This window comes from Mirounga leonina, unplaced genomic scaffold, assembly GCF_011800145.1.
Source record: "Mirounga leonina isolate KUSES-001 unplaced genomic scaffold, KU_Mleo_1.0 Mir_53, whole genome shotgun sequence".
Classification (NCBI taxonomy): Eukaryota; Metazoa; Chordata; class Mammalia; order Carnivora; family Phocidae; genus Mirounga; species Mirounga leonina.
In genome coordinates this window covers 11,281,767-11,308,605 of record NW_023270807.1, presented here as the reverse complement: position 1 = coordinate 11,308,605, position 26,839 = coordinate 11,281,767, and the positions used below count along the sequence as shown (strand labels likewise).

The 26,839-nt window shown below is 37.9% G+C and overlaps 1 protein-coding gene across 1 annotated transcript in view; it reads left to right on the top strand.

The window, feature by feature from the left end:
- SUPT3H (SPT3 homolog, SAGA and STAGA complex component) overlaps positions 1 to 21,904 on the top strand; it is a 535,970-nt gene extending 514,066 nt beyond the window's left edge. The window contains exon 12 of the mRNA XM_034991616.1: positions 21,764 to 21,904. Within this exon, the coding sequence (XP_034847507.1) occupies positions 21,764 to 21,805 (42 nt within the window). The 3' untranslated portion in view covers positions 21,806 to 21,904. The remainder of the gene's footprint in view (positions 1 to 21,763) is intronic.
- Positions 21,905 to 26,839: the final 4,935 nt, after the last annotated feature.

Here is a 26,839-nt window from a genome sequence, read left to right as displayed (position 1 = left end):
TCTGTCTTCATGTGGTTTTCTCACTGTGCGTCTCTATCTCTTCTTCTTCAAAGAGCCACCAGTCATATTGGATTAGGGCCCATCTTAATGACCTCATCTTAACCTGATTATATCTGCAAAAGCCCTATTTCCAAGTAAGGTCACAGTCACAGATGCCAGAAGTTAGGACTTCAGCTTATCTTTTTGGAGGACACAATTTAACCATTAACACTGTCTAGTTGCCATTATGTCAAGATGGTAATTGTATATAAAATTAGCTCCAGCGTAAGACCCATAGAAACGGCCTTGCTAATTTTATTGTGATGAAACAAATGATCAAAGAAAGAAAGAGAGGAACAAAAGAAATTCAACATGGTACTTTAAGGGTAAAAAAAAAAAATTATCATCATTACCTTTCCATTATTAATAAATAAGGATTTTTAACATTTTTTAAAAATACAATTACAACCTAACTTTAGAACAATGAAGTGATAGAATACCTTCCCTCCACCTACTCATTTATAGTAGAGATTGCTCTTTGATATCCTCCCATCCTACCTTTCTGCACCCAGCACAGAGAGCTCTCAGGTAGCCTAGTGATCTGAGACTCCATACTGGAGATTTTAGTAGCTTGTCACTCAGACTACTCAGTGGACCAGCCCTCCCAAGTTCCCTCTGCCTTTAATGCCAAGACCCCGCCGTACCCTACCTGGATAGACCACCCATGCTCTGGAACAAGGCCAATGATTCCCAGCTATTTTGAGGATGAGGACACTATTTCATATAAATATATTTTATGGATCCTCACCCCCTCCCCATGATAGTACTTCTATAATGCTTTAAGAAAAGGTACTCTGCATTTTGTTTCCTTAGTTATAAATATATTTGAAAATAATATATGTTTGAGAAATAAAAATTCTCAATTTGTGAAATAAATTATTTTGCAAACATAAGTTTTCATCTGTATTGGTTTTCTTCCATGAGGACTAGCCAAACTTGAATAGCCTTTACTCATTTACCAAATATTTATTGAGCATATAATTGTAAGGCATGGGAGCCCTAATAATGGCTGAAACAGAGTTTAAAAGGTAGAAGTTATTTATTAACTAAATAATATAATGAATTATACCAACATTTATAAATAGAAATATGTGTTACTAGGTAATTATAATCGAAGTGCTTCCAGAGTTGAGAATATGCATTTAAATGAACATACATTTGTTAAAGTTAAAATTCTACAAGCATATGATTTGATTGTATATTGTTATAATTATAACTGGAGGAAACAAACTGAGGGTTGCTAGAGGAGAAGTGGATGGGGGGATGGGGTAACTGGGTGATGGCCATTAAGGAGGGCACGTGATGTGATGCACACTAGGTGTTATATGCAACTGATGGATTACTGAACTCTACATCTGAAACTAATGATGTACTGTATGTTGGCTAATTGAATTTAAATTTTAAAAAAATACTGAATACAAATACAAACACCTTACCCTTATACATGGGTTTGCATTTTATTGAATACTTCTGTGTACATTATCAGAGCCAAAACTCAAAAATCGCTCTTTTCCAAAGTTAGACTACAACATCATGTTTTAAGGTATTACAACCTTACTTGACTTTCTGTCATTAACGGTTTGACTCTTTAATATCACCATATAATTATATTTACATGATGCATTGGAAAGAAGGCAGAGTCTCCATATGTTCATTTCAGCCTGGGTGGCTACATGGCTTGTAAGAGTCAATGCATGAAAATGGCCTAGATTGAATAAATTAGCAAAATCACAAAAGGAAACCACTGTAGGAAATAGTTTTACACATGTAATTGCTGAAATCCTCTAGTGAATGTGTCAATCTGTGCTAACTAAATAAATTTGTTTATAGACATGTTCTGTATTAGCTCCTACTCTTTCACAGCCCTTTGCCAAACAAAATCCCACTAGAAGTAGGATGTTCACACCCGAGTAGGAGTTTCTTAGATAAATATTTTTACTATATGGAGACCAAAACCACTTCTACAAATTTCAGACTTTGATTGAAATACTATATTTCTTTAGCTTTTTTTTCCCCTCCCATCTTTTCTCCTGGTAGCTGCTCACGCATTACGTTACCTCCTCTCACCTCCCTTGGCTGTGGGAAGCAAGAGGCTGGCTACGTACACGGGGGGCCAGTGGCCCCTGAGAGCGATGGGACCTGCCTGCTCAAATCGCTACCACCACCACATGGACTACACAGGCAGAGAGAGGTTCATTTGCAAAATGGCTTTCCTTTCTTTCTCCTAAAGCCTCATTGAAATGATTCATGGAATTAATTTCAGTGCAGAAATTATACATCCTGAAGCTATACTTTATAGATTGCCTTGCTTGCATTTCATTTGAGTGTTACATGAATAGCATACATAAAGGTAGAATTCATTCAGCCCTTCCTCAAGAAGTCCTGGTAGGAGTTACTGAAATATAACTGCCACATTTTTTCATAAGGATGACTCTGAACTCAACTTTGGCCAACCAGTTTGGCACAATAATGTTACCTGACTTCTTTGTTCTCTAGTCCAGAATTGGTGCTGAATTTTTCACAGGCCTTCGTAAGATCTATTTTTTTAAATTTGGCTGGTGACTAATAAAATATTTTTTTTAGTATTTTAATAGTAATGACTTCTGTGTAGCATGAAACTAAGAACTTTTTTTTTATTTGAGTATAGTTGACCCACAATGTTCCATTGGTTTGGGGTAATAACAGATTCAGCTACTCTGTGTTACTCTCTGTTACTACACTTGTGAGTGTAGCTCCCATCTGTCACCATACAACACTGTTACCTATGTTCCCTATGCTGTACCTTTTATTCTTGTGAATTCTTTTTAATGTGCTAAATCTAAACATTCTCACTGGTTTTGAGAGACAATATAACCAGTGAACGGTAGATTTGAACAATAGTGTGTGATACGGATGATCTGGGCCAGTGTGGTATCCTAATTACTGTGACCCAAATAGCCTGCCTTTTAAGCTTGATTAGAATAATATGCAATAAAACGAGCACTGTCACTGCTGTATCAATAATATATCTGACTTGGGATAGTCCCATACCTTCGGGAGTTTAGTCACTTAATACAATAGCTGTATTCAAATTAATCTTTAACATTGGAGAACGCACTTGGGTCATTCAGGATATTTTGGAGGTAAATTTTTGAAATGGCTGAGGCAGATTGCAAATGTCTGTGGCAAATTCCATTAATACAATACCGGTAGAGAGATAGAGGTGTATAATATGTACAAGGTAAAAGAATATGTCCATAGCGCCTCAAGAACACCTAATTAGGGAAAGGCGTGGAGGAGGCATGCCTGTCATTGTCAGTATATGGTAGTTCAGTTTTGAAATAAATGTCAAGAGAAAGTATCCCAATTTTTAAAAATACGTTCTTTTTTTAGAACAGGTTTAGTTTCACAGCAAAACTGAGCAGAAGGTACAGATATACCCCGGGCTCCACTCATGCATAAGCCTCCCCCTTGATCCGCATCCCTCACTAGAATGGAGCATTAGTTACATTTCATGAGCCTACCGTGATGCATCATTGTCACCCAAAGTCCACAGTTTGCGTTAGGGTTCACTCCAATGTTCTAGTGGGAAAGCTTCCATTGAACATTCTAAGGGTTTGGACAAATGTATAATGACATATATCTATCACTATACTATCTTGTACAGAACAGTTTCACTATCCTAAAAATCCTGTCTTCTGCTGATTCACCCCTCTCACCTGGCAGCCACTGATCTTTTACTGCCCCCATAGTTTTGCCTTTTCCTAGATGTCATATATTTGGAATCCTACAGCATGGAGCCTTTGCAGATTATCCTATTTCACTCAGTAGTGTGTATTTAAGCTTCCTCCATGTCTTTTTGTGGCTTAATTTCTCATTTCTTTTTGTACTGATTAATAATCTATGGTCTGAAAGTACCACAGTTTATTTATCCATTCACCTACTGAAGGACATCTTAGTTGCTTCCAAGTTTGGGCAAGTATGAATAAAGCTGCTGTAAATATCCACGTGCAGGTTTTGTGTAGATCTAAGTTTTCAACTCCTGTAGGTAAATGCCAGGTAGTGCAATTACTGGATCACATGGTAAGAGTACGTTTAGTTCTGTAAGAAACTGCCAAACTGCCTTCCAAATGGCTGTACCATTTTGCATTCCCACCAGCAATGAATGAGAGTTCCTCTTGCTCCCCATCTTTGCTAGCATGTATTGTTTTCAGGGTTTGGGATTATGGCCATTCTAATGGGTGTGTAGTGATATCTCATTGCTGTTTTAATTTACATTTTCCTGAGGACATATAATGTGGAGCATCTTTTCAGATGCTTCTTTGCCATCCATAGACCTTCTTTGGTGATGTGCCTCTTAAGGTCATTAGCCCCTTTTTTAGTCAGATTGTTTTCTTACTGTTGAATTTTAAGAGTTCTTTGTATATTTTGGATAATAGTCTTAATATTTTACAAATATTTTCTCCCAGTCTGGGGCTTGTCTTCTCATTCTCTTGACAGTATCTCTTGCAGAGCAGAAATTTTTAATTTCAATGAAATCCGGCTTCCTAATTTTTTCTTTTAGGGTTCATGACTTTGGTATATCTAAAGAGTCATCACCAAACCCAAGGTTGTCAAGATTTTCTCCTGCTATCTTATTGGAGTTTTCAAGTTTGGCATTTTACATTTAGGTCTGTGGCCCATTTTCAGTTAGTTTTTGCGAATGGTTAAAGATCTGTAACTAGATTCATTTTTTGCATGTGTACGTCTAGTTATTCCAGCACCAAGTGTTGAAATACTCTTTGTTCCATTTTATTGACTTTGCTCCTTTGTCTAGGATCAGTTGACTGTATTTATGTGGATCTATTTCTGGGCTCTCTATTACATTCCATTGATCTGTCTCTTCTTCTGCCAATACCACACTTTCTTGATTATTGTAACTTTGTAAGTCTTGGGGTTGGGTAATGTCAGTGATCCAACTTTGTTTTTCTCCTTCTGTATTATACTGGCTCTTCTGAGTCTCTTGCCTCTCCATATAAACTTTAGAATCAGTTTGTTGATATCCACAAAATAACTTCCTGGGATTTTTTATTGAAATTGCTTTGAAAGTGTAGATCAGGTTAGAAAGAACTGACACCTTGACAATATTGAGTCTTCCTATCCATGAATATGGATTATCTCTCCATTTATTTAGCTCTTGTTTGATTTCTTTTATCAGAGGTTTGTAGTTTTCCTCACATAGATCTTGTACATATTTTGTTAGCTTTATACCTAAATGTTTTATTTTGGGGGGGTGCTAATGTAAATGATAGTGTGTTTTTAATAGTGTGTTTTTTATTTCAAATTCCATTTGTTCATCGCTGACATTTAAGAAAATGGTTTATGTCTGTATATTAACTTTGCACCCTGCAACTCTGCTGTATTCACTTATTAGTTCCAGGAATATTTTTGTTGATTCTTTTCAAATTTTATTCATAGATGATCATGTCATCTGCAAACAAAAACAGTTTGATTTCTTCCTTCCCAATTTGTGTCACTTTTATCTCCTTTTCTTGTCTTACTGAATTAGTTAGGACTACCAGTACAATATTGAAAAGCAGTGGTGAGAGGGAACATTCTTGCCATGTTCCTGATCATGAGGGAAAGCTTCTAGTTTGATACTAGCTTAGGACTTCTGTAGATATTCTTGGCCAAGTTGAGGAAACGCCCCTCTATTTCTAGTTTCCTGAGAGTTTTTATCATGAATGGTTTTTGGGTTTTGTCAAATGCTTTTTCTGCACCCATTGATATAATCATGTGACTTTTCTTCTTTAGCCTCTTGATGTGATAGATTACATTAATTGATTTCTAAATGTTGAACCAGCCTTGCATACCTGGTCTATATCCTACTTGATCATGGCATATAATTTTTTCTATACATTGCCAGATTCAACTTACTAATATTTTGTTGAGGATTTTTGGATCTGTGTTTATGAGAGATATTAGCCCATAGTTTTCTTGTAATGTCTTTGTCTCTTTTTGGTATTAAGGTAATGCTGACCTTATAGAATAAGTTAAGACATCACTCCCTCTGCTTGTATCTTCTGAAAGAGATTGTAGAGAACTGGTATGATTTCTTCCATAAGTGTTTGGCAGAATTCACCAGTGAACCCATCTGCCCCTGGTGCTTTCTTTAGGTTTAGGTTTTTAGGTTATTAACTACTTTAGGTTTTAGGTTATTAACTATTAATTCAACTTCTTTAATAGATATAGGTTTATTCAGATTTTCGATTTCTTCTTGTGTGAGTTTTTAGCAGATTGTGTCTTTCAAGGAATTGGTCCATTTCACCTAGGTTATCAGATTTCTGAGCTTAAGTTTTTCGTAATATTCCTTTTTTTTTCCTTTTAATGTCCATAGGATAGTGATTTCTACTCTTTCATTTCTGATATTGGTAATTTGAGTCCTCTCTGTTTTTTTCTTAGCCGGGTTAGAGGCTTATCAATCATACTGATATTTTCAAAGAACTGGTTGTGGGGGGTTTTTTCCTAATGATTTTCTGTTTTTAATTTCATTGATTTCTGCTCTAATTTTTATTATTTCTATTCTTCTGCTTACTTTCAACTTTAATTTGCTCTTATTTTCTAGTTTCCTCATGTGGAAGCTTAGATGAATGATTTTGCATCTGTCTTATTTTCTAATATAGGCATTCACTGCTATGTATTTCCTTCTAAATTGCTTTTGCCACATCCCACAAATTTTAATAAGTTGTGTTTTCATTCCTATTTAGTTCAAAATATTTTTTAATTTCTTTGAGATCTCTTCTTTAACCCATGTATTATTTAGAAATAGGCTGTTTTATTTACAAGTTTTTAGAGTTTTCCAACTATCTTTCCATTATCAATGTCAGTTTACCTTCCTTGCAGTCTGAGAGCAGACATTGTATAATTCCTATTCTTTCACATTTGTTAGGATATGTTTTGTGGCCCCAAATGTGGTCTATTTTGGTGAATGTTCCATGTGAGCATAAAAAGAATTTGTAATCTGTTGTTGGATGAAGTAATCTATAGATGCACATTATGTCCGGTCGTTTGATGGTGTTATTGAGTTCCACCATGTGCTTACTGATTTTCTGAGTGCTGAATCTGTGCATTTCTGGTGGAGGGGTGTTGAAGTCTCCAACTGTAATAGTGGATTCATCTCTTTCTTCTTGCAGTTCTGTAAGTTTCTGCCTCCTGTATTTTGATGCTCTGTTAGGTGTATTCCTGTTAAGGATTATTATAACTTTCTTGCTCTAAAGTTTGCCATGTCTGAAATTGATATAGCTACTCCTCTTTCTTTTGATTACTGTTAGCATGGTATATCTGTCTCCATGCAGTTACTTTTAATCTGTCTGTGTCTTTATATTTAAAGTGGGTTTCTTAGAGGCAATATATAGTTGGGTCTTGTTTTTTGATCCACCCTGATAATCTCTCACTTTTGATTGGTGCATTTAGACCATTGGCATTTAAAGTGACTATTGATATAGTTGGATTAATATCTACCGTATTTGTTACTGTTTCAATTTGTTGCCCTCATTCTTTGTTCCTATTTTTGTCTTCTAATCTTTTTCTGCCTTTTGCAGTATTAATTGAGCATTTTATATGATTCCACCTTCTCTCTTTTCTTAGTGTATCAATTATATTTTTTTAAACTTGTTTTAGTTGTTGACCTAGAATTCACAATATACATTTACAGCTAATCAAAATCCACTTTCCAATAACACTACCACTTGATGGATAGTGTGAGTACCTTATAAGAACAAAATAACCTAAATTCCTCCCTCCTTTTACCATTGCTTCATTCGTTTCATTTATACACAAGTATACATAAGCATATGTATATATACAACATAATCAATTATACTGTTGCTTTAATTTTGAACAAACTGTTAGCTATTAGATCAATTAAGCATAAAAGTAAAAGTTTTTATTTTACCTTCAGTTATTTCTTCTCCATTGTTCTTCCTTTCTTTATGTAGATCCAAGCTTCTGACCTGTATCATTTTCCTTCTCTCTAAAGAATCTTTTTGTTTCCTGCAAGGCAGAGCTACTGGCAAAAAAAAAACCCTCAATTTTTGTTATCTGAGAAAGTCTATATCTCCTTTACTTATAAGGGATTATATCACAGGGTATATAGAATTCTAGCTTGGTGGTTTTATTCTCTCAACACTTTAAATATTTCTCTCCACTCTTTTCTTGATTGCATGGCTTTTGAAGAGAAGTCAAATGTAACTCTTATATTTGCCCCTCTCTAGGTAAGGTGTTTTCCTCCTCTGGCATCTTTAAATATTTTTGGTTTTCTATAGTTTATATATGATACGCCTAGGCTTGGGTTTTTGGGGTTTTTGGGGGGAGATTGGGTTTTTTTGGAGGCATGGGTATTATCCTGCTTGGTGTTCTCTGAGCTCCCCAGATCTGTGGTTTTGTGCCTGTCTTTAATTTGGGGCAATTCTTAGTCATTATTTTTTCAGGTGTTTCTTCTATTCCTTTTCTTCTCCTTCTGGTATTCCCATTATGCATATGTTACACTATTTGTAGCTGTCCCACAGTTCTTGGATATTCTCCTCTGTTCTTTATAGTTTTTTTAGTCATTGCTATTCAGTTTTAGAGGTTTCTAATGAGATATGCTCAAGATCAGAGTTTCTTTCTTTAGCTGATCCTGTGATCAAAGGCATTCTTCATTTCTTTTATAGTGTTTTTTTTAAGATTTCATTTATTTATTTGAGAGAGAGAATGAGAGAGAGAGAGAGAGCACATGAGAGGGGGGAGGGTCAGAGGGAGAAGCAGACTCCCCGCCGAGCAGGGAGCCCGATGCGGGACTCGATCTTGGGACTCCAGGATCATGACCTGAGCCGAAGGCAGTCACTTAACCAACTGAGCCACCCAGGCGCCCCATCTTTTATAGTGTTTTTTATCTCTAGCATTTCTTTTTGATTCTTCCTTAGAATTTCCATCTCTTTGCTTACATTGCCGATCTGTTCTTGCATGCTATCTACTTGTCCATTAAAGCCCTTAACATATTAGTCATTGTTGCTTTAAATCCCTGGTCTCTTCATTCTGACATGTCTATCATAGATAGGTCTGGTTCTGATGCTTGTTCTGTCCCTTCATACTGTTTTTTGCCTTTCAGTATGCCTTGCCATTTTGTCTTAATAGCCAGGCATGATGTACTGGGTAAAAGGAACTATTATAAAAAGGCATTTATTAATGTGGTGGTGAGATGGGGGGCAGGGAAGCATTCTGTACTAGTATGATTAGGTCTCAGTCTTTTAGCAAGTGTGTGCCTCTGGACTATGAACTTCACAAGTACGCCTTAGTCTTCCCCTTTCCAACCACTCCCCTCTTAGGTGAACAGGATGGCTACAGTGGGCACAAGTTGGGTATTTCCCTTTTCCCAGGTCAGTTAGACTCTGATAAAATCCAAGCAGTTAGGCTGTGGTTAAATAGTTTCCCTCAGGGTAAATCTTGTTGAGAAAAACCGAACGCTCTGGCATATTTCAAAATGTTTTTTTCCTCTCTCCCTGCCCAAAACATGAGAAGATTTTTCAGTGATATTCACTGTGAGAACCTGGTAGGGCTCCAGGAGGTAAAACTCACAAAAGTGCGGGCCCTCTTCCCTGTCCCCCCCATGACTGCATCCCCCTACAGTGTCATCTCCCAGACTTGTCCACGTGAGCGTCTAGCAATTTCTCCATTACATACGGTTCAGGTTTCTCTACTCTGGCACCAGTTCCCATGGAGGTTTGTGATTCAGTCTGTATTCTTAGTAAGTTGTGATTCTCTGTATTCTCCTGTCTGTCTTTCTGATCTTAGGAGAAGTGATTTGCCCTATGACCACACTTCTCTTTTGGATCTAAGAAGAGTTGTTGATTTTCCAGTTCGTTCAGCTTTTGGTTATTGTAGGGACAACTTCCAAGCTTCTTACTACATGCCAGACCAGAGCTGGAGGTCCTCAGATTATTCCAACTTAATATGGCAAGTTTGTATCAGGCCCTAAAGCAGAGATTCAAAAGAATTGGTTGAATACTTATGTAACATGAGCATTTCTTACCAGAATTTTGAGAAACCCTTCAGTAGTAGGTAGTGTGGGTTGGATTTAATATTTATTGTGACAAGCCTAGCTTATAGACTGGCATTGGGGAATAAGGCAAGTCAAGCTCTCTCTCCTCTGGGTCTTACCCACCTACTACCTATTCCCCTCCCATCTCCAACTCAGGTCTCAGTTGAACATCTTTTCCTTCAAGAAGTCTCCTTGATCACCACCACCCACCCCTACCACCTTCTCATATGGTCCCATTACACCCTAATCTCATTCTGTAACTCCCATCGCTTCTTTCATTTCTCATTCAGTATGTCTCCCCCCATTAAACTGTTCAACATGAAGGGGAGGAACCACATCTATGATCACTGTTGTATCCACTGCACTTTGCATTCTGTATTGTTGAATAAATAAATAAATGATAGTAGATTCATACAGAAATAGGCCTCCTCAGGTGGCTACCATATGTGGTTGGTATTATTAACTACTGTATCCTGATTATTCTGTCATAATTTTATTACTCATTATCTTCAAAAAATTCTTAAGAACCTTAATTATAATGTACTTACTATTCTAAATTGGTATCTTGATTATTGATAAATAGTTCTTGCCATCCTTCCTCTTATTCCTTGTGTTACATTTTTTGATTTGGCAAAGGCCATTGAGGCAGTATTTTTCTTTTTATTTTTAGCTTGTATCATTGTTGAAGACTTGGAAAAAGCAATTAAGTAACATTGCCACACAACCAGGATTGTAAAAAAAAAAATTACTTTATACTATCTACTATAAACTTGCTATTAATTGTAATTTTCAGTAACAGAATATTTGGACTTAAAATGTTTAGACACAACAAAACAATTTAGCAGTATTGTTTTAGATGACTTGGATTCTTTTTTTTCTGGCAAACAAGGCAGTTGGCTTCATCAGTGCAAAAGGTTTTACTCCTGGCAGATAACAATAATGATAAGCCCAGAAATGCTCCCATGGGTACTAAGAACTAATACCAGAATAACCATTTGCTTTGCAGTATGGCTTATGGTTGAATTAGTAAGGTCACTAATTTCTTTTTTCTTAACAACTGCTGCTGATGGTTATCTTGTGAAATGATAAGTGTGTGGTTTAAGCCTAATTTTTAGGAGCTGAGCATAGCCCAGCCCCTGCTCTGATGGTGAACACATGTTAACATTTCTCATTGTTGTCCAGAGAAAAGTAAGCTATTTGCTAGTCAAATGCATTCATTCAATGGATGATTATTTATTGAGCACCTACTTATTGGCCGTTCATTGGGTTATACCCTAGACATATAAAGATAAATAAAATAGCAAGTTCCCTGCCTTCCAGAGGCTATGAGTCAATCAAGAGAAATGAGAATTAAATGTTGATAGATCTGAGACCCCCCCATAATGGAAATTTTGGTTACTAACTCCTGCCAATGTGACACTGTTTACACATATTCTTATGTGTGTTTGCAACTTGGAATAATTTCAGACATCTGTGTTTTGATTGTTTGCAATAAAAAGTAGCTGAAGAATAACATTATTGGCATTAAATTATTATTAACTATAGATGTATTTGAGTGCACACAATATCATAGAAATAATTTATATGTGGAAATGGTATACTTTTAGTCTCATATGAAATTGCTAAAGGTAACATTCACGAAAAACCTTTTCTCTGAAATACAATGTTGTATGTATCAGCCACTTAATTATTTTGCTCAACAACAACAAAAATTAACACATCACTCATATAATTTGATTGGGATGACTTAGTTAGAAATTATATTTTAATAACTAAATTTTAATTTAGAAATGTTTGTGTTCAGAAATGGTGAGATAACTTGGTAATAAGAAGAATCTGACACACACTTAGAGAAAACCATGCATAAAATGACAAGTTCCTCAAGATTTATAGGCGCCCAGTTACTTGGAATAGAATGAGAGTTAATGCTATGTCTTTTTTCCCATTCTGCCAGCTAGACAAGACCTCTTATTTAAAGGGCAGGGCTCCCTCCACTGTTGTTAAATCAAGGCTCTGCTGTCTTGCCCTCCATGATATTCACAGGATATTTATAACATTGGGAAGTACACAAAAAAAGGAAGCTGTTTAATAAAGAGCTTTGCATGTTGTAGTGCTATACATCATGTGGTTCAATTTAGATTCTCTGAAATATCAGAGTTAGTTAGAATGAAATTATCAAAAGGGGAAAAGTCACATGGCATTGGTACAAACAAGATGTGCCTATTTGTATTTATGTTTGCTAATGAAATTCAGCCATGGTTACCACTTTGATTTTAAGAGTCTTAGACCACCATTCAGTTTTATTCATTGTAATTAAATCTCTTGCCCACACGCAGACACAAGGGCAGCAAGAAAAGGGGGCATATTTTATCTTTTAAAAAACTATTACATAGCTTTGATATGAAGTTCCAGAGCTTCAAAGCTTTGTAGCATTAAAACAAAACAGCATGTCTCTCGGGGCACAGTCACCTCCTTAGGCGAAAGGAGGGTTTGAGAGAGGGCTTGGACTCTGAATCCAGAGACCCCACAGAGGGCAGGGCTGAACTGGGGCATCTGGGGGCAGGCGAATTTGAGACAACTTGATATAGTCTCCATTGTTGCTGCCAGAAGAGAAGTAGCAAAAGGCCAGATAGAAGCACAACTGGTTTTTACTGGTAAAACTTGGGAGTGGGGTGGGGCAGAAGGGAGGGCTAACTTAGCAGTCTTGTGAAACAGCATTTATACAAGAAATTCAGACAAGTACCTACCTTACCACCCAAGCTCAACTGGCTATTTTAATAAAGCAAACACTTGAGTTAACTTCGTAAGTAAGGACTAAGGAAAGCCTGTTGCTTCTCGTTTGCTCCACTCCCTCCCCACGTTTTCCCTCCAGCAAAGCCAAGCTAGTGGCTGTAGGACCCCTTCCCTCTGTGCTTCTTCCTCCCTGTAGGGTAGAGAACACTTGGGAAACCACCAGGCCCCTGATAACCGGGGCAGCTTCTGGGGCCCACAAATCACCTAAAATGCAAAGAGTTTCCCCTACACTTAGTTAATTGGGAGTTAGGGGGAGCTTGGGAAAGGGAGAATATATGCTCCAAATCCCTTTATTGTCCTTTTTACTACTGGATGTAACTCAAATTGGCCAACTCCAAACACATCCAGGCAGGCCACCTTATTTGCTGAGCCTTAAATCAGACACTGAGCACAGCCTTAGTAAAACTTCTATGGGAACACATGGTATGTCACCCCCTGAAGGTCCCAAAAATGCATACTTTTGCCATAGAACCTTTCAGCCACGTTTCTCTTACTAATTTTGATATTTCATCCATTTATCAAAATTATTCTTGTGGGCACTTAGGGAAATTAAGTGATTCTCCAAGGAAGAGCTAATCATATAGCAGAAGACTCAGTAGAATGAAAAGCTCATAATGGCCTGCCTTGTTCTAACTACTCACCTGTCCTGTTTTAGACATCATTAAGCCCCACCCCCCCACACACACACACTTCAGTCCCTTCACTTTTGTTCTGCTCCCAAGCGCTCTTAATCCGGAAAAACAATTTCTTTCCCTACATCTGTTTTCCCCATCAGGGTCGGAGAAGCTAAACACATAGCTTTGGGCAGAATGAGAACCATCCATAAAGAGCCCTAGACTGAGTCAGGAATCCTGGGCTGACCAGTGATGGGTCTCTCTCTTTCTCTCTCTTTCTCTCTCTCTCTCTCTCTCGGCATTGGTTTTTTTCATCTGTTAAATTAGAAATTGGAAGAGAGGAGTTCACAAGATACTTTCCCATCCCAGAATTCTATTGTTCTTTGATTTTAGATATAAGCAAAGGGTTTTGTTCTGCTTGGTTTAGTCAGTTTTCCAAACTGCATTTTCTTTATGGAATTAAACATGGCGTGGCAGTCTGAAGGACTGTGTTCCTCTACAACAGCATCCGAGCATCGGGGAGGGTAAAACAATAATGACCCTCCAGTGAGAGATAGAGGTATCCCATCTGCCGTCTAGGTAAAAGGCATGATCAGAAAACCTTAATATCTATTTCTCCTATATTAAATTAAATGCCAATATTAGGATCTCCATTAAGAAACATGATATACTGTATAATCATGACAGATTCTGAAAGGGAGCCATTTATTGACAAAACCAATTTTGGGGGTCTGTTAGTGGTATATTCATCCACTTTCTCTCCATTTTCAGCCCTCACCATGCATCCAAACCACCTGGATTGCTCAAACTCCACTCAGGCCAGTCGGCTTGAAGGAGAGCTGGAGTATCTGTTATTTTTCTAAGTTTCTCAAGTGATTTGGGCATACGTGGGTTTTTTGTTTGTTTGTTTTTTGTTTCTATTTTTGTTTTTTACTATATACTGTTCTCAAAATTGGTTTGGAAAATAAGGACCAGTTGCAAATTCCTCCAAACTGAAGATGATTTAGATTCAAGTCCCATCTCTGTCCTCTGAAGTATTATACCAGTCTGCTCTAGTTTAAATTAGAATTCAAATTTTAATTTACCCTTTAAGTGATGTTGAGCAAGAATTGAGTTTGTTAGGACTAGGAGAATATGTATGTCGATAGTAATCTGGGTAGAATAAATTATGTGAGATTTCAAGGATTCTGTTTTCTTTTGCTTAGTGTAAGACAGTGTGGTGTAATGAAAAGTGTACAGACTCTGGGTTTGAAATCCTAAATCTACCACTCACTAGTCATGTCACTTTAAAAGGGGGAATAATAACTTTTTTTTTTTTCACTAGTTGTGTTAAGACTAAATTAGATATGGGCATGAAAGTGCTTCATAAACTATAAACCATGTATCTCAGCACTTTTATAGGACTGAGTCCTTAAACCTGTGGGATATGATACTCTCTCCAGGTAGATGTGTCAGAATTAAGTTGAATTGTAGGACACTCACATATACTTCATTTCTAAAGGCCCAAGACAGACAGTTTTGGTTCTATTGCTTGAATTCCTATAAACTTGAATAATTTGATTTTAGCAAATCTTTATTGAGTTCTTACTTTATGTAAGCCACTATGTGCTTGGTGGTACAAAGGATACATAGAGAAGTAACACAGTCCTGGCTCTCACTAAGCTTCTAATTTAATGTTAAAGGTTTAACTATCAAGTAAAATGCACTAAGAGGTCATTCTCAAGAGTGGGAAGGAGTCTCTTGTAGGCACCATATAGCTGGGTCTTTTCTTTTTTAATCCATTCAAGCACTCTATGTCTTTTGATTGGAAAATTTAAACCATTTACATTTAAAGTAATTATTGATAGGTAAGGACTTACTATTGCCATTTTGTTAAATGTTTTCTGATTGTTTTGTAGTTCTTTTGTTCCTGCCTTCCTCTCTCACTTTCTTTGAAAATTGATTATTTTTAAGGTGGTATGCTTTGATTCTTTTCTCATCATTTGTATATTTTTTATAGGTTTTTTTTGTGATTACCATGAGGCTTTCATAGTAAATTTTTTAACAGTCTGTTTTAAGTTGAAAACAACTTAACTTCCATTGCCTGAAAAAATTCTACACATTTACTTGCCCCCCAACTGAATGTTGATGTCACAGTTTACATTTTTTCATATTGTATACCCATTAACAAATTATTGTAGCTATAGTTATTTTTAACACTTTTGTCTTTTAACTTATATTTTAGAGTCTAGTGATTTGCATACCACCATTGCAGTTTTAGAGTATTTTTAATTTGTCTATATATTTACCTATATCAGTGATTTTAATACTTTAATGTTTTCATGTTACTAATTAACATTCTTTTGTTCATCTTGAAGAACTCCCTTTAGCATTTCTTGTAAAGCAGGTCTAGTGGTGATCAGTTTCCTTAGCTTTTATTTGTCTGGAAAAGTCTTTATCGCTACCCGGGAACTACTTTCCTGGGTTAAGTATTCTTGATCAGCATTTTATTTTCTTCAACCACTTTGAGTATATTATCCCACTGTTTCCTGGTCTGAAGGATTTCTTATGAGAAATCTGCTGATAGCCTTATCACGGTTCCCTTGTATGTGATGACTCTTTTTAAAACTCTTGCTGCTTTCAGAATTCTCTCTTTATCTTTGATATTCAAGATTTTGATTATATTGTCTCAGTGAAGATCTCCTTGGGTTGAATCTTTTTGGGAATCTTTAAGTTTCATGTAGCTGGATGGCCATCTCTCCCCAGAGTTTGGAAATTATCAGCCATTATTTCTTTACATTTTCTGATCCTTTCTCTCTCTTCTCTTTCTAGGACTCCTATAACATGAATATTGTTTCGTTTAATGGTGTCCCCTAATTCACACAGGCTTTCTTTATTTTTCTTTTTTATTTCTTTTTTCTGTTCCAAATGGATAATATCAAGGATTCTGTCTTCAAGTTCACAGATTCTTTCTTCTGCTTGACTGAGCCTATTAATGAAGCTCTCTTGCATTTTTTATTTCAATGATTGTATAGTTCAGCTCCAAAATGCTTTTATGATTTCTCTCGGTTGAACTCCTCATTTTATTGTTGCATTGTTTTCCTAAGTTCATTTTGCTCTCTGTCTATGTCCTCATGAATCTCTCTGCCCTTCCTTAAAATAATTGTTTTGAAATCTTTTTCAGGTAACTCACAGATCTCCATTTCTTTGGGGTTAGTAACATGAAAATTATCAAGTACCTTTGGTAGTGTCATGTTTCCTTGTTTCACATTTCTTGTGGCTTTGCATTGATGTTTGCTCACTTGAGAGGGGTCACCTCTTTCAGCCTTTTAAACTGACTTTGGTGGGGAAAGACTTTCAACAGAAAGTGGCTATGAGGGTTCTGGCTGGGTAGGTTTCTGTGTCTCTGATTCTGGAGGGGGCACAGCAGCATAATCTGTACACCTACGTCAACTGAGGTCAACACTGACAAAGACTATGGGGTTCTTCTTTGACCAAGACTGCAGAGGTACTATAAGCGGCAATAGTGTCTGGGGCTGTTGGGGTCCTAGGTGGAAGAGACAGCTGGGGTCTTCCTGCTCTCCTTTTTTTCCTGTGACAGGGAGTTCTACCCAAGGGCAATGCCTCTTGGTACCAGGTCGGGTGAACTGGCACCCAGTGCATCAGTTAAACCAGGGTCCTGGGGCCCATGTGCACTTGTTACGATGGCAGTCCAAATGTCTGGTGTGCATGCATGTGCAGCTCTCCCAAGGAACCAGGATCTGAGTCTCTGGGAATCACCACAGTGATTTGGACCCCAGGTTGGGGGCACACAGCAGTGGCACAGGCTGTGGAATGACAGGATACAGCAGTGACTTAGGCCCAGGATGAGGGGTACAGCAACAGCATGCCCTGGCGATGGTGGCTCAAAGCCCTGACAGGGCAGCAGCAGCTTGGCCTCCATGATGTCAGGCCAAGGCTGTGTCTCAAGACACAAGGCATGTGGTACAGAGCTGTAACGTTACAACCCACTGATGGCAAGTCAGTTCCATGGCTTAGGACATGGAGGGTGGGACAGAGAACAGCAACGGCAGCATCACAGCCTAGTGATGGCAGGTCAAAGCCACAACTTAGGACCCCAGGGGTCAGTCACAGAATAGCAGCAGCTCAGCCCCAGTGATGGCTGATCAAAGCCATGACTTAGAATCCTGAAGGCAGGGCCCAGAAAGCAACGGCCCTTCCAGTTTCACAAGTGGCAAGGTACTGTGGCATCCCAACCCCAAAGAGTGGGGCACAGTATCAACTGAGGCCCCTGGGGGCAGGTCTCACCACAGCAGTAACTCCAGTAAGTCCGTGGTGAGGAGAAACAGCAGTGGGGACTCCAGGGACTACTTTAGCTGGGTTCAGTGTTGGTGCAGACTGGGAGTGCTCGGTGGCAAAGTTTACAAGTGGCCACAGCAGTGATGAGGGTTATTAGGGTTATTAGGGTTCTCCTGCTCTCCTTTTCCCATCAGGTATAATCCCTCCGAAGGGGGTTCCTCTTTGCACTGAGCTGCTCTGGGCTGGGAGGTGGAGTGATGCAGGTAAAATGCTTCTTATACTTTTCTATGCAGCTATGCTCAGTATTTGAGCCCTGCAGGGTTTCTGCTGCTGCTTTGTTGTAGTCTGGAGCTTTCCCAGAGCTGTTTGGTCTGTCTATAGTTGTTTATTCATTGTTTTTGTGGGGAGACAAGCTTTGGGACCTCCTAGCCAGCCATCTTGCCAATGTCAGTCCCTACAGTGAAATTTTTGTTGTATTTAATTTGAAGTTTTGAGAAAGTGGAAGAGAATCAGGAAAGCTAGTAGTGGAGAATAAGTATAAATCCAAACTGGTGGAAGGGTAGTTTTATCTATAGTTAAAGCTTTACTAACCAAGTTAATGGTGCAAATAACATACATACAGTTGTTTTCGACTAGGAGCTACAGGTTATGTTTTGTAGCATATTTACCTTTTGTTTAAATATTAATCCTTTGCTTTTTAATATTAATTTATATTCCTTGAAATGTACAATTTATCATGGCCCATAAAAAAGGAGCAACAAACCCGGTTAAGATTTAAATTTTTGCTCTAGTTTGTCTATATGTAGATAAGAAAAAAATTGTATTTCAAAAGTGAAAACTTACGAGTTAATTTCTACCCATCAATGCCTAATGCAGTAGGCAGAATATGTGTCAGCTCATCCAGTTAGATTGAGATTCTGGTAGTAGGCTGTAATTTGGAGCCGAGTGAATATATGAATGTCAGAAATTGGGAGCTAGCTTGATCCTCAATTTAAGAAAAACAAAGAGCCTATGAACTGCAATTGGTCTTCAAAAAAAAAAAGAAGTATCTTTGCTGGTAACTTTAGAGATGTTAGCATGTCTAAGGGTTTCAACAAATTCACATAGGAGCAACTAGTAGAGAACAGAGTTTTATTAAATAAGAAAGTTTAAGTGGTATATAGCATGTAGAAGCTGGGTTGTTGAAGTCGGGTGTGTTATTGAGTAATTTATACTTTTTAATAGTGGGGGAGGCGGCCCCAGCTTTTCCCAGTCAAGGCCTGGATTTTACTAAGTAGGAGTATCTATAAAGATACCGAAGCAGGGAGTCCTTCATAGGATCTGACAGTAGAGAGTAAGTTGGATACAAAGTGTTTCATGAGAATGTGGCTTCTGGAAGGCCCTCACACCGAGCAGTGTTTAAATTTAGTTTCAGTATTCACAACACAAACAGAGAGAAATTCATAGTTGACACAAAGATGAGTTGTCCTCATCCATCTTCCTTTAAAGTTGCTTTCTCTGGAAAGGATGCCAAATTTGGGATGTTCCCATAATCACCCTCCACAGACAACATACATCCTTTGTACATCAAAAGGAAAAAGCTGTGACTCAGGGTGGAGGACCCTAGGGGATCGGTTTGCCGAAATTGCTCTTCACTAATCACACATGCTTGTTTGTCCCTTCTCTATTTTAAAATTGGAATAGGAAGAACTTATTCCAGAAATCTGGGACAGCTCTAAACTCTGGCTTTCTCGTTAAACTTGGCTACTCAAAGTTTCTGCTACTAAATGTCTCTAGTCTTATAGTCATTTGCAAACAATAGTGATAAATCATCTGTGATGGTGAATTGATCTTTGAAAAGTAACCTTTTCAGTACTAGACAGAACCATTTCATATTGCCCACCCTGGAAAGATGAAACTTAGTAATTTCTCAGGTGTGCTCAGCCAAGACTCCCGTCTTCTCCTGAGCCAAAACTTCTTTTTCAAGCAAAACTCACTTCAACCATTTACCTTTATGAGGAATCCAGCTTTACTCCCAGGTCCATTTATCTCCATGTAAACCATCCCCATGCTTTAAATATTATGTTATGTTAAAGGTTGTCACTGTGGTTGTAAAATTTCAAACATCAAGGTCAAGAACCTGAAAGCATTACTTTGGCATAAGCCTCTCTAAGGCAACTGTGGTGGTAGGGGCTGTTTAAAGGCCTGAGGCTCCCCTGTCTGTGGTTGTGGGAAGACACTCTATCCATTCCTGCAAGTTATTTGCGGCTCTCTGAGGAACTCATTTAACACTGTTCTCCAGGGCACGCTCTTAGGAGGTAAAGCTGGACTTTTCTAGTCCTTGTTATTCTGTTTGCTTCAATCCAAGCATCCAGTGGCACAAAAAGTCTGATGGTAAAGGGCGAGCTCCCAGAGAGAGCCCTGAGGAATGAAAGGTGGAATGTGCCACTGTTCTCTCATCCTTGAAATGCTGATCTGCAGAGCCACATAACCAGCCTATGAAATTTCAGCCCGCGTCCCAAAGCCTGACAACCATAGTAAATCCTGAATAAGCTGGATATTTGGAGGAGAGGTTTTGAAGTTAATTGAATTTTATGATGAGCAGAAAGTTACGCGGAAAACCTGTTTGGTTTCACCTCACGTAGGTAGAGGTCTTTCTGAAAAGCGTGGTTCCACTTTTCTCTCTTTGGGTGTAATTATAAATGTGATCTAACCATTTCTAGGTGTAAACTCTTCGGCACCTCCATAGCGTTACCTTACTCATAAAAACTTACTGTATATTTCCTATAACATGGCTGTTGAAGGTAAATGTATTGGACTGGAAGTGTACAAACTCTAGCATCAAAGTTATTAGCCTAGGGCGCCTGGGTGGCTCAGTTGGTTAAGCGACTGCCTTCGGCTCAGGTCATGATCCTGGAGTCCCGGGATCGAGTCCCACATCGGGCTCCCTGCTCAGCAGGGAGTCTGCTTCTCCCTCTGACCCTCCTCCCTCTCATGCTCTCTGTATCTCATTCTCTCTCTCGCAAATAAATAAATAAAATCTTTAAAAAAAAAAAAAGTTATTAGCCTAAAGGAAAAAAAAATCCTTGATATGAGGTTTTGTCATTTTTCTGTTTTTCTGAAAACAGATTGTAGAAAAAATCCATCTAATTGAGGGTTATGCATTCTCTGAGTATGACTAGTCCTCGTTTAAATAATGAAAAATGTGGTGAAAAGGGTAATTTTCTTCCTAAGTCCTGGATTTTAGTTCTCTTTCATTCTGGGTTTCATTATGAGACTCAAGACAAGTCACAAGAGGCCCTGTGTAGTCCAGCTCTTGCAGTTCTGAGCTGTAGAATAGATCTTGCAGGAAGAAAAATCATGCCGTTTTACTTGATTTACTGGAATACATCATATTCTTGCCATTAGTATCCATTTTCCCATTTTCTTTTATGGAATATTTTATTCCACTATGAATATTCATATGTACATCTATATGTACATGTGTATGTATGTAAAATTATGTAAGATTCGAGCTTTCTATAACGTCAATAATGTACAGAACTCCTTAGAGATCACTGTGTTTTAGCAAGGAGGAAAGGCCTCTGCTAGTGTCTGTTTCCAAGCTTTTCACGGAGGCTATAAATTAGGCCTGGGAAGGCTATAACAAGTCGGTAATTTATAGACTATTAAGATAGTTAATTAGAAGTGATTCTTGAGCATATCCAATCGAGAACACATGTTTATAAAGGACAAACAGATTCAACACAACATGTCTTTGACCTAACCAAACCCAATCAGTTAACAAAAGGGGATATCTTATTTTGCATATCTCCCACTCCCCCCCAAAATAGAATCGCTAACCACTTGTTAACCACACTGACTTTCTATCAGAGTGGTGCCCCAAATGTTCAGATCGAGCACCCTATTAGAGTGTAGGCAGCAGAGTCTACAAGACAGGAAGAAAGCCCTGCTTGCTTTTTTGCCTCCTTTCCTGGTTTGACTTGATGTGATAATTCATTGCAGATTTCTTCTTCTTTGACAGAGTGCCTACCGCAGGAATGGGATGGCTTTTCTGGCCTGCTGATGGGACTGTGACTGTAACAACAGGAAAGGCACTGTTATAGTAAGGTGATTTCTGTTCCCCTCTTTGGACAAAATAAAATACAAGTTTACCTTCTCTGTATCCTCAGGAGTGGGTTGGTTTGTTGTGACTATCAACTGGCTGACTCCAGCTCTTTTTCCAGACCCCTCAGTGTTTCATCTTGTTTACTGGCTGGGCTGTTTAGCTAATTAATGGCAGGATGTTTGGGAGAGTGTGTAGGTGGACAAGAATGCAGATCACACAATTTTGAAATTTTAATTTGGAATGGATTTACTGCCCTCAGCTCACATATCTTAAAAGCAGTGTCTTTTCTCCTCTCCCCCACCCCCCCGCCAATGTTTAGTCTATGTTTTATTTGATGCATTTTGTAATCCAGGTTTGGGACAAAGGAAACAAAATTAAAAGGACAGTCACTTCTCCCTTTGTACTGTCCCACCAACTTCACTGCAACATCTGCTGATTACGTATATCCTACATGTATTTTAGAGACAAATACTCGTTTTATAAACTCACACTAATCAGAGACCTAATTGATCCGATGAACTGGCTGTCCCCAGCTTCGCATCCCTTCCCCCCACTTACAGAGTCCATGTTAGTTTTTCATGCCTTCTTCCCGAACTTCCTGCAGATCTGCCTGTCATGTGTGTTCTCCCTCTTATAGGCCCTCCTCCCCTGTCTTCATGTCTCTCTGTCCCCTGTCCCTCCTCTGGCCCCGGGCCCACCACACACACACACACACACACACACACACACAGCCATTTTAGGGGCACAATAATCAGAATCTGTTGACAATGGGGAGTTGAATGATTTGCTTTATCCCTTCAAAGCGCTCCCGCAGCTACACGGGAATTGTGGACTGGGTCATTTCTTGCTGGGAGCAGCTGAGCTACCCTTCTGGCATCTGTACTTTCTCCATTAAATGAGGAATTCGAACTTTGGAGAGCAAATCAAAATGTAGCAGATGTAATTGTACAGTTCCTGATTCAACTTGAATTACAAAAAAGGAAGTTATTTCTTTAATTCGGTAAGACTTCTGTGCAATTTTATTTTTATCATGGTTTTTGCACACACCGAAAGAGCCTTTGTAAAGCATTAATAAAAACAGAAATAAGAAGCATGAAAGATTTTCCGCCTGTGACCAAATCATCATGAGGCTCCGTTAATATGATTGTGCCATATTATTCACATTTGTTAACTATCATTTACCTGTTCTGTGTTAGTCCTTCCTTCTGGAAAAAATCTTCATGTCAAGAACAAAAAAACGCAGATATATAATATATATCAAAAAATTGCCAAGGGGTTTCGATGTTCCATCTGTGCTTGTTGAAATGTATGATTAAACTTTTCTTTTTATCATCATTCTTATTTTTCTTGGCATCCCTAATCATGGAAAATTATAAGCTTGCAGTAAACATCCTAACTTTTAAAACGACAGCATTTATTGTATTTGGTTTCGATCTGCCAGGCTTATAGATGTATAAAATTTTCAGGGGCTAATTTTTCACATCAAAATTCCTTCTCTCCCACATTTTACATTTTAAAGTATGCACAAGGCAAAAAATACAGGGTTTAGGTTTTTTCCCTTCATTTTATTCTACCTGATCTCCTTATAGTCCCAGAGAAGGAAGACTCAACGTACATTTCTCTCAGAAATATGACAGGTCTGTGTTTTTGTTGGTCTGGCGTATGTTTGTCTATCTTGAACAGTCTGACAGGTAATTATTTATAAAATCTGGTTTTGCCCAGTAAGTCCATATAATAACCTTTCACTTTTCATCATAAGCCAGTGAGCTGAATTTAGAATAAAACAAGGTCATTTATGTCTGTCCCAAAACAGCCTAGATGTCCCCATAATTGCTCAATATTAATATTTTTAATTCTTTTTTTTTCTTTTCTACACTTAGCTCCTTTCTCTGACTCTTTCAACAACATTGAATTTGAAGTGAAATGAAATTTTCTTAAGCAGCAGATATAGAAAAAAATTTATAGAAGGAAAATCTCAGAAAATGCGACTTCAATAAATTGCTCTCTCAAGATTAAAATGTTAGGTAAAATCATAAAATGTTAGAGCAGAGATGGTCTTTAGAGATCACTGTAAACAACCATTCATTTTCCCAGTGAAAGTATGTAGCCTGGAGAGGGAAGTTACCTTTCCCAAGGTCACTCAGTAATGGCAGTGACAGACCAGAGACCAGATCCATGGCCCCTCATTCTCAGGCTACCATTTTGCTCCAGCATACTGGATTTGCATAAAATACTACCAAGACACATTTGGGATTTTATGGCATGTTTATCCTAGACAATAACCTACATTTATTTTTTAAATGATACTAATTTGGGCACACTCTAAAGCATACGTGTTACATTAAAATCTTCCTCAAAGGGCCCATGGTATACTTAAGTAATCTGTATTATATGTCAGTTTACATCAGTCTTTTAAAAAAAAGAGGTCTGCAAGCAGGGGGGAGGGGACTAGCACACTTTGAGCACCGACTCTGTGTCAGGAACCTCATCTCTGGGATTTCATTGATCTTCACAATGACTTCATGAGGTAGAGGCTATCAAAAACAAAAACAGCCACATCAGGCTCATTTCTAAATCAAATGTGAATACACAAAATAATCTCTATTTTTGTAGCCTTGTGTTTTGGAGCTCAAATCTGAAAAAAATAAATAAAACCGACAAATCAATAAAAATAGCCTCTCTTATGGGAAATTGACACGGCCTCATAGATCTGAGAGTAAAGGAAATAGAAATATTTCTCCCTTCACCTGAGTTTGGAATGTGACGTTCCGAACATGCCGTCCTGAGCTATGTCATTAACCTTCCTGCCTTCACATATTGCAATAGTTAAGATTCAAAAATAATGTTCCAATTTTAGAACCAAGGGTTTTTATTTAAAAACCATCAGAAGCACAAATATTTTTTAAATAGTGTATATAATTCCTGTACCTGGGGAAAATTCTTCATTTATTACTGTTTGTCCTTTGTTTCTTATAAAATAATAAACAATCCACATTTAATGCTTTTACCACGTAGAAGACAAATAAACATTAAGTGGTGATTCTTGGTCTGAAAGAAAACAAGTTTACTTGTCTAGAAATTATAAGGTTTAATTTTATGAAAAAAATGTTATATAGTTCCCAAATCAGGTATTTCTTCCCAGTTCATATAACCCCTTGTGTAAAACTGAATCACTACAGAGAAAGTATTCCCTCCTCTACCCTCCTGGAATTTAGATAGAACCTTCCGAAGTTGCATTTAAAATTCTACCTTCAGCCATGTATACATCTCGTAAACTATTTTACAGTTTCCGGTATGCTCTGGCTGAACATTTCATAGTACATAAACACTTCTGCAAATAATAGGAGGGCATCAAGTTGAATGAATATGTCAAGGCAGTGGCTCCCACAGAAAGCTGATTCTCCAGCAATGTATTTTTCTTATTTTTATCTCCTTATTTGAAATCCAAGATGAAACTTTCCATGCTCTTAGAGTAAAGGGAGGGGGGTGGAGGTAGGCAGGGGACTCTAGCAGTTTTCGTGGAGTTGTGTTCATTAAAGCAGAGGCTTTCTGCAGAGGGCATCAAGCCAAACTTAAACAACAAAACCATGCCTGCAGGAATTGGATATGAATGTGATGGTCAAATAAGGGCCAGATGCCTTTAAAAACTCAAATATTAAAAAAGTCATATCTCTTAAAGTAAGTCTCCAGTGTTGGGAGTGATACTGTAGTGCTAAAAAAAAAAAAAAAAAAAAAAGCCAACACAAGGAAAGAGACTTGCATTTGTTTTCTGGGCCATCATAAGTCATGGGAGTTTTGGCAATTGAAGCATATTTTAAAATAATCAATTCCTAGAAAGTCACAAAAAAACTACATATAATATTTCATTGTTGGACACCACTGTAATTCTGTATAGAGCATTATATTCACATTCCTCCTTCTGCTCATCACCATCCAATATTCATTATTCCCATTTTTTTCCAAAGGAAAAAAGTAGAAAAAAAAATATTGGGAAAAATCAAGAATCAAGAAGATTGCTTATTTAATTTTACTTAAACCAGGTAACACTTCACTTGCTTTCAAAAATGAGTCTATATTTTACCAGCATTTTAAGAATAAGTCTGACATAATAATGCCAGCACTCCACGTGTCATCCTGTGTACCAAGCACTTCGTGCAAGTTGTCCCATTAGATACTCACAGCCCCTCTATGGGATGTGCCCTGTTATTCCCCCCATTACCCATACATAGTAGAGAGGAAGCTGATGGAGCTAACATTTGTACCCAGCCGCTTTGACCCAAAGCCCATGTCCTTCACCACCGTTCCACAGCGTGGAGCATGCTCGAGTATAGGTCTCTAATAATGTGTTAAAGAGAATTGCTGCTCTGAGCCCAGAAGCACTTCTCAGTTCCAAAAATCTTGGTTACAAGAAAATTTCATTTTAACTGAATATTCCTTCTCTAAGGCCAAGTATTAGGTATATAATGGACTATCACATCATGTGTAATAGACTGTAGTTACACTGGATGATGCCAAGTCCTCTATAATGTCTTAAACCTTAATATAAATACATATGATCAATGCACATACTCAGAGTCCCTATACAAATTGTGAGAAAAACTTCCTCAAAGATCCAAGATCCATGTTTATAAAGCCTCTCCTGTATGAAGATTACATTTCTCCAGAAGGCTCTAATTACTTACACTACTATTTTATGCTTTCATACAAGGTATGTACATCCTGTTATAAAATAATCCCCATCTTGTTTACATGTGTTTGCAGTGGCAGATACACAGGTACATATGACAGTCACTTGAAACTTTGTACAAATGCCCTTTTTTTTAAATTTTATTGTATTTTGTTATGTTAATCACCATACATTACATCATTAGTTTCTGATGTAGTGATCCATGATTCAGTGTTTTCGTATAACACCCAGTGCTCCATGCAGTACGTGCCCTCCTTAATACACATCACCAGGGGACACCTGGGTGGCTCAGTCAGTTAAGCGTC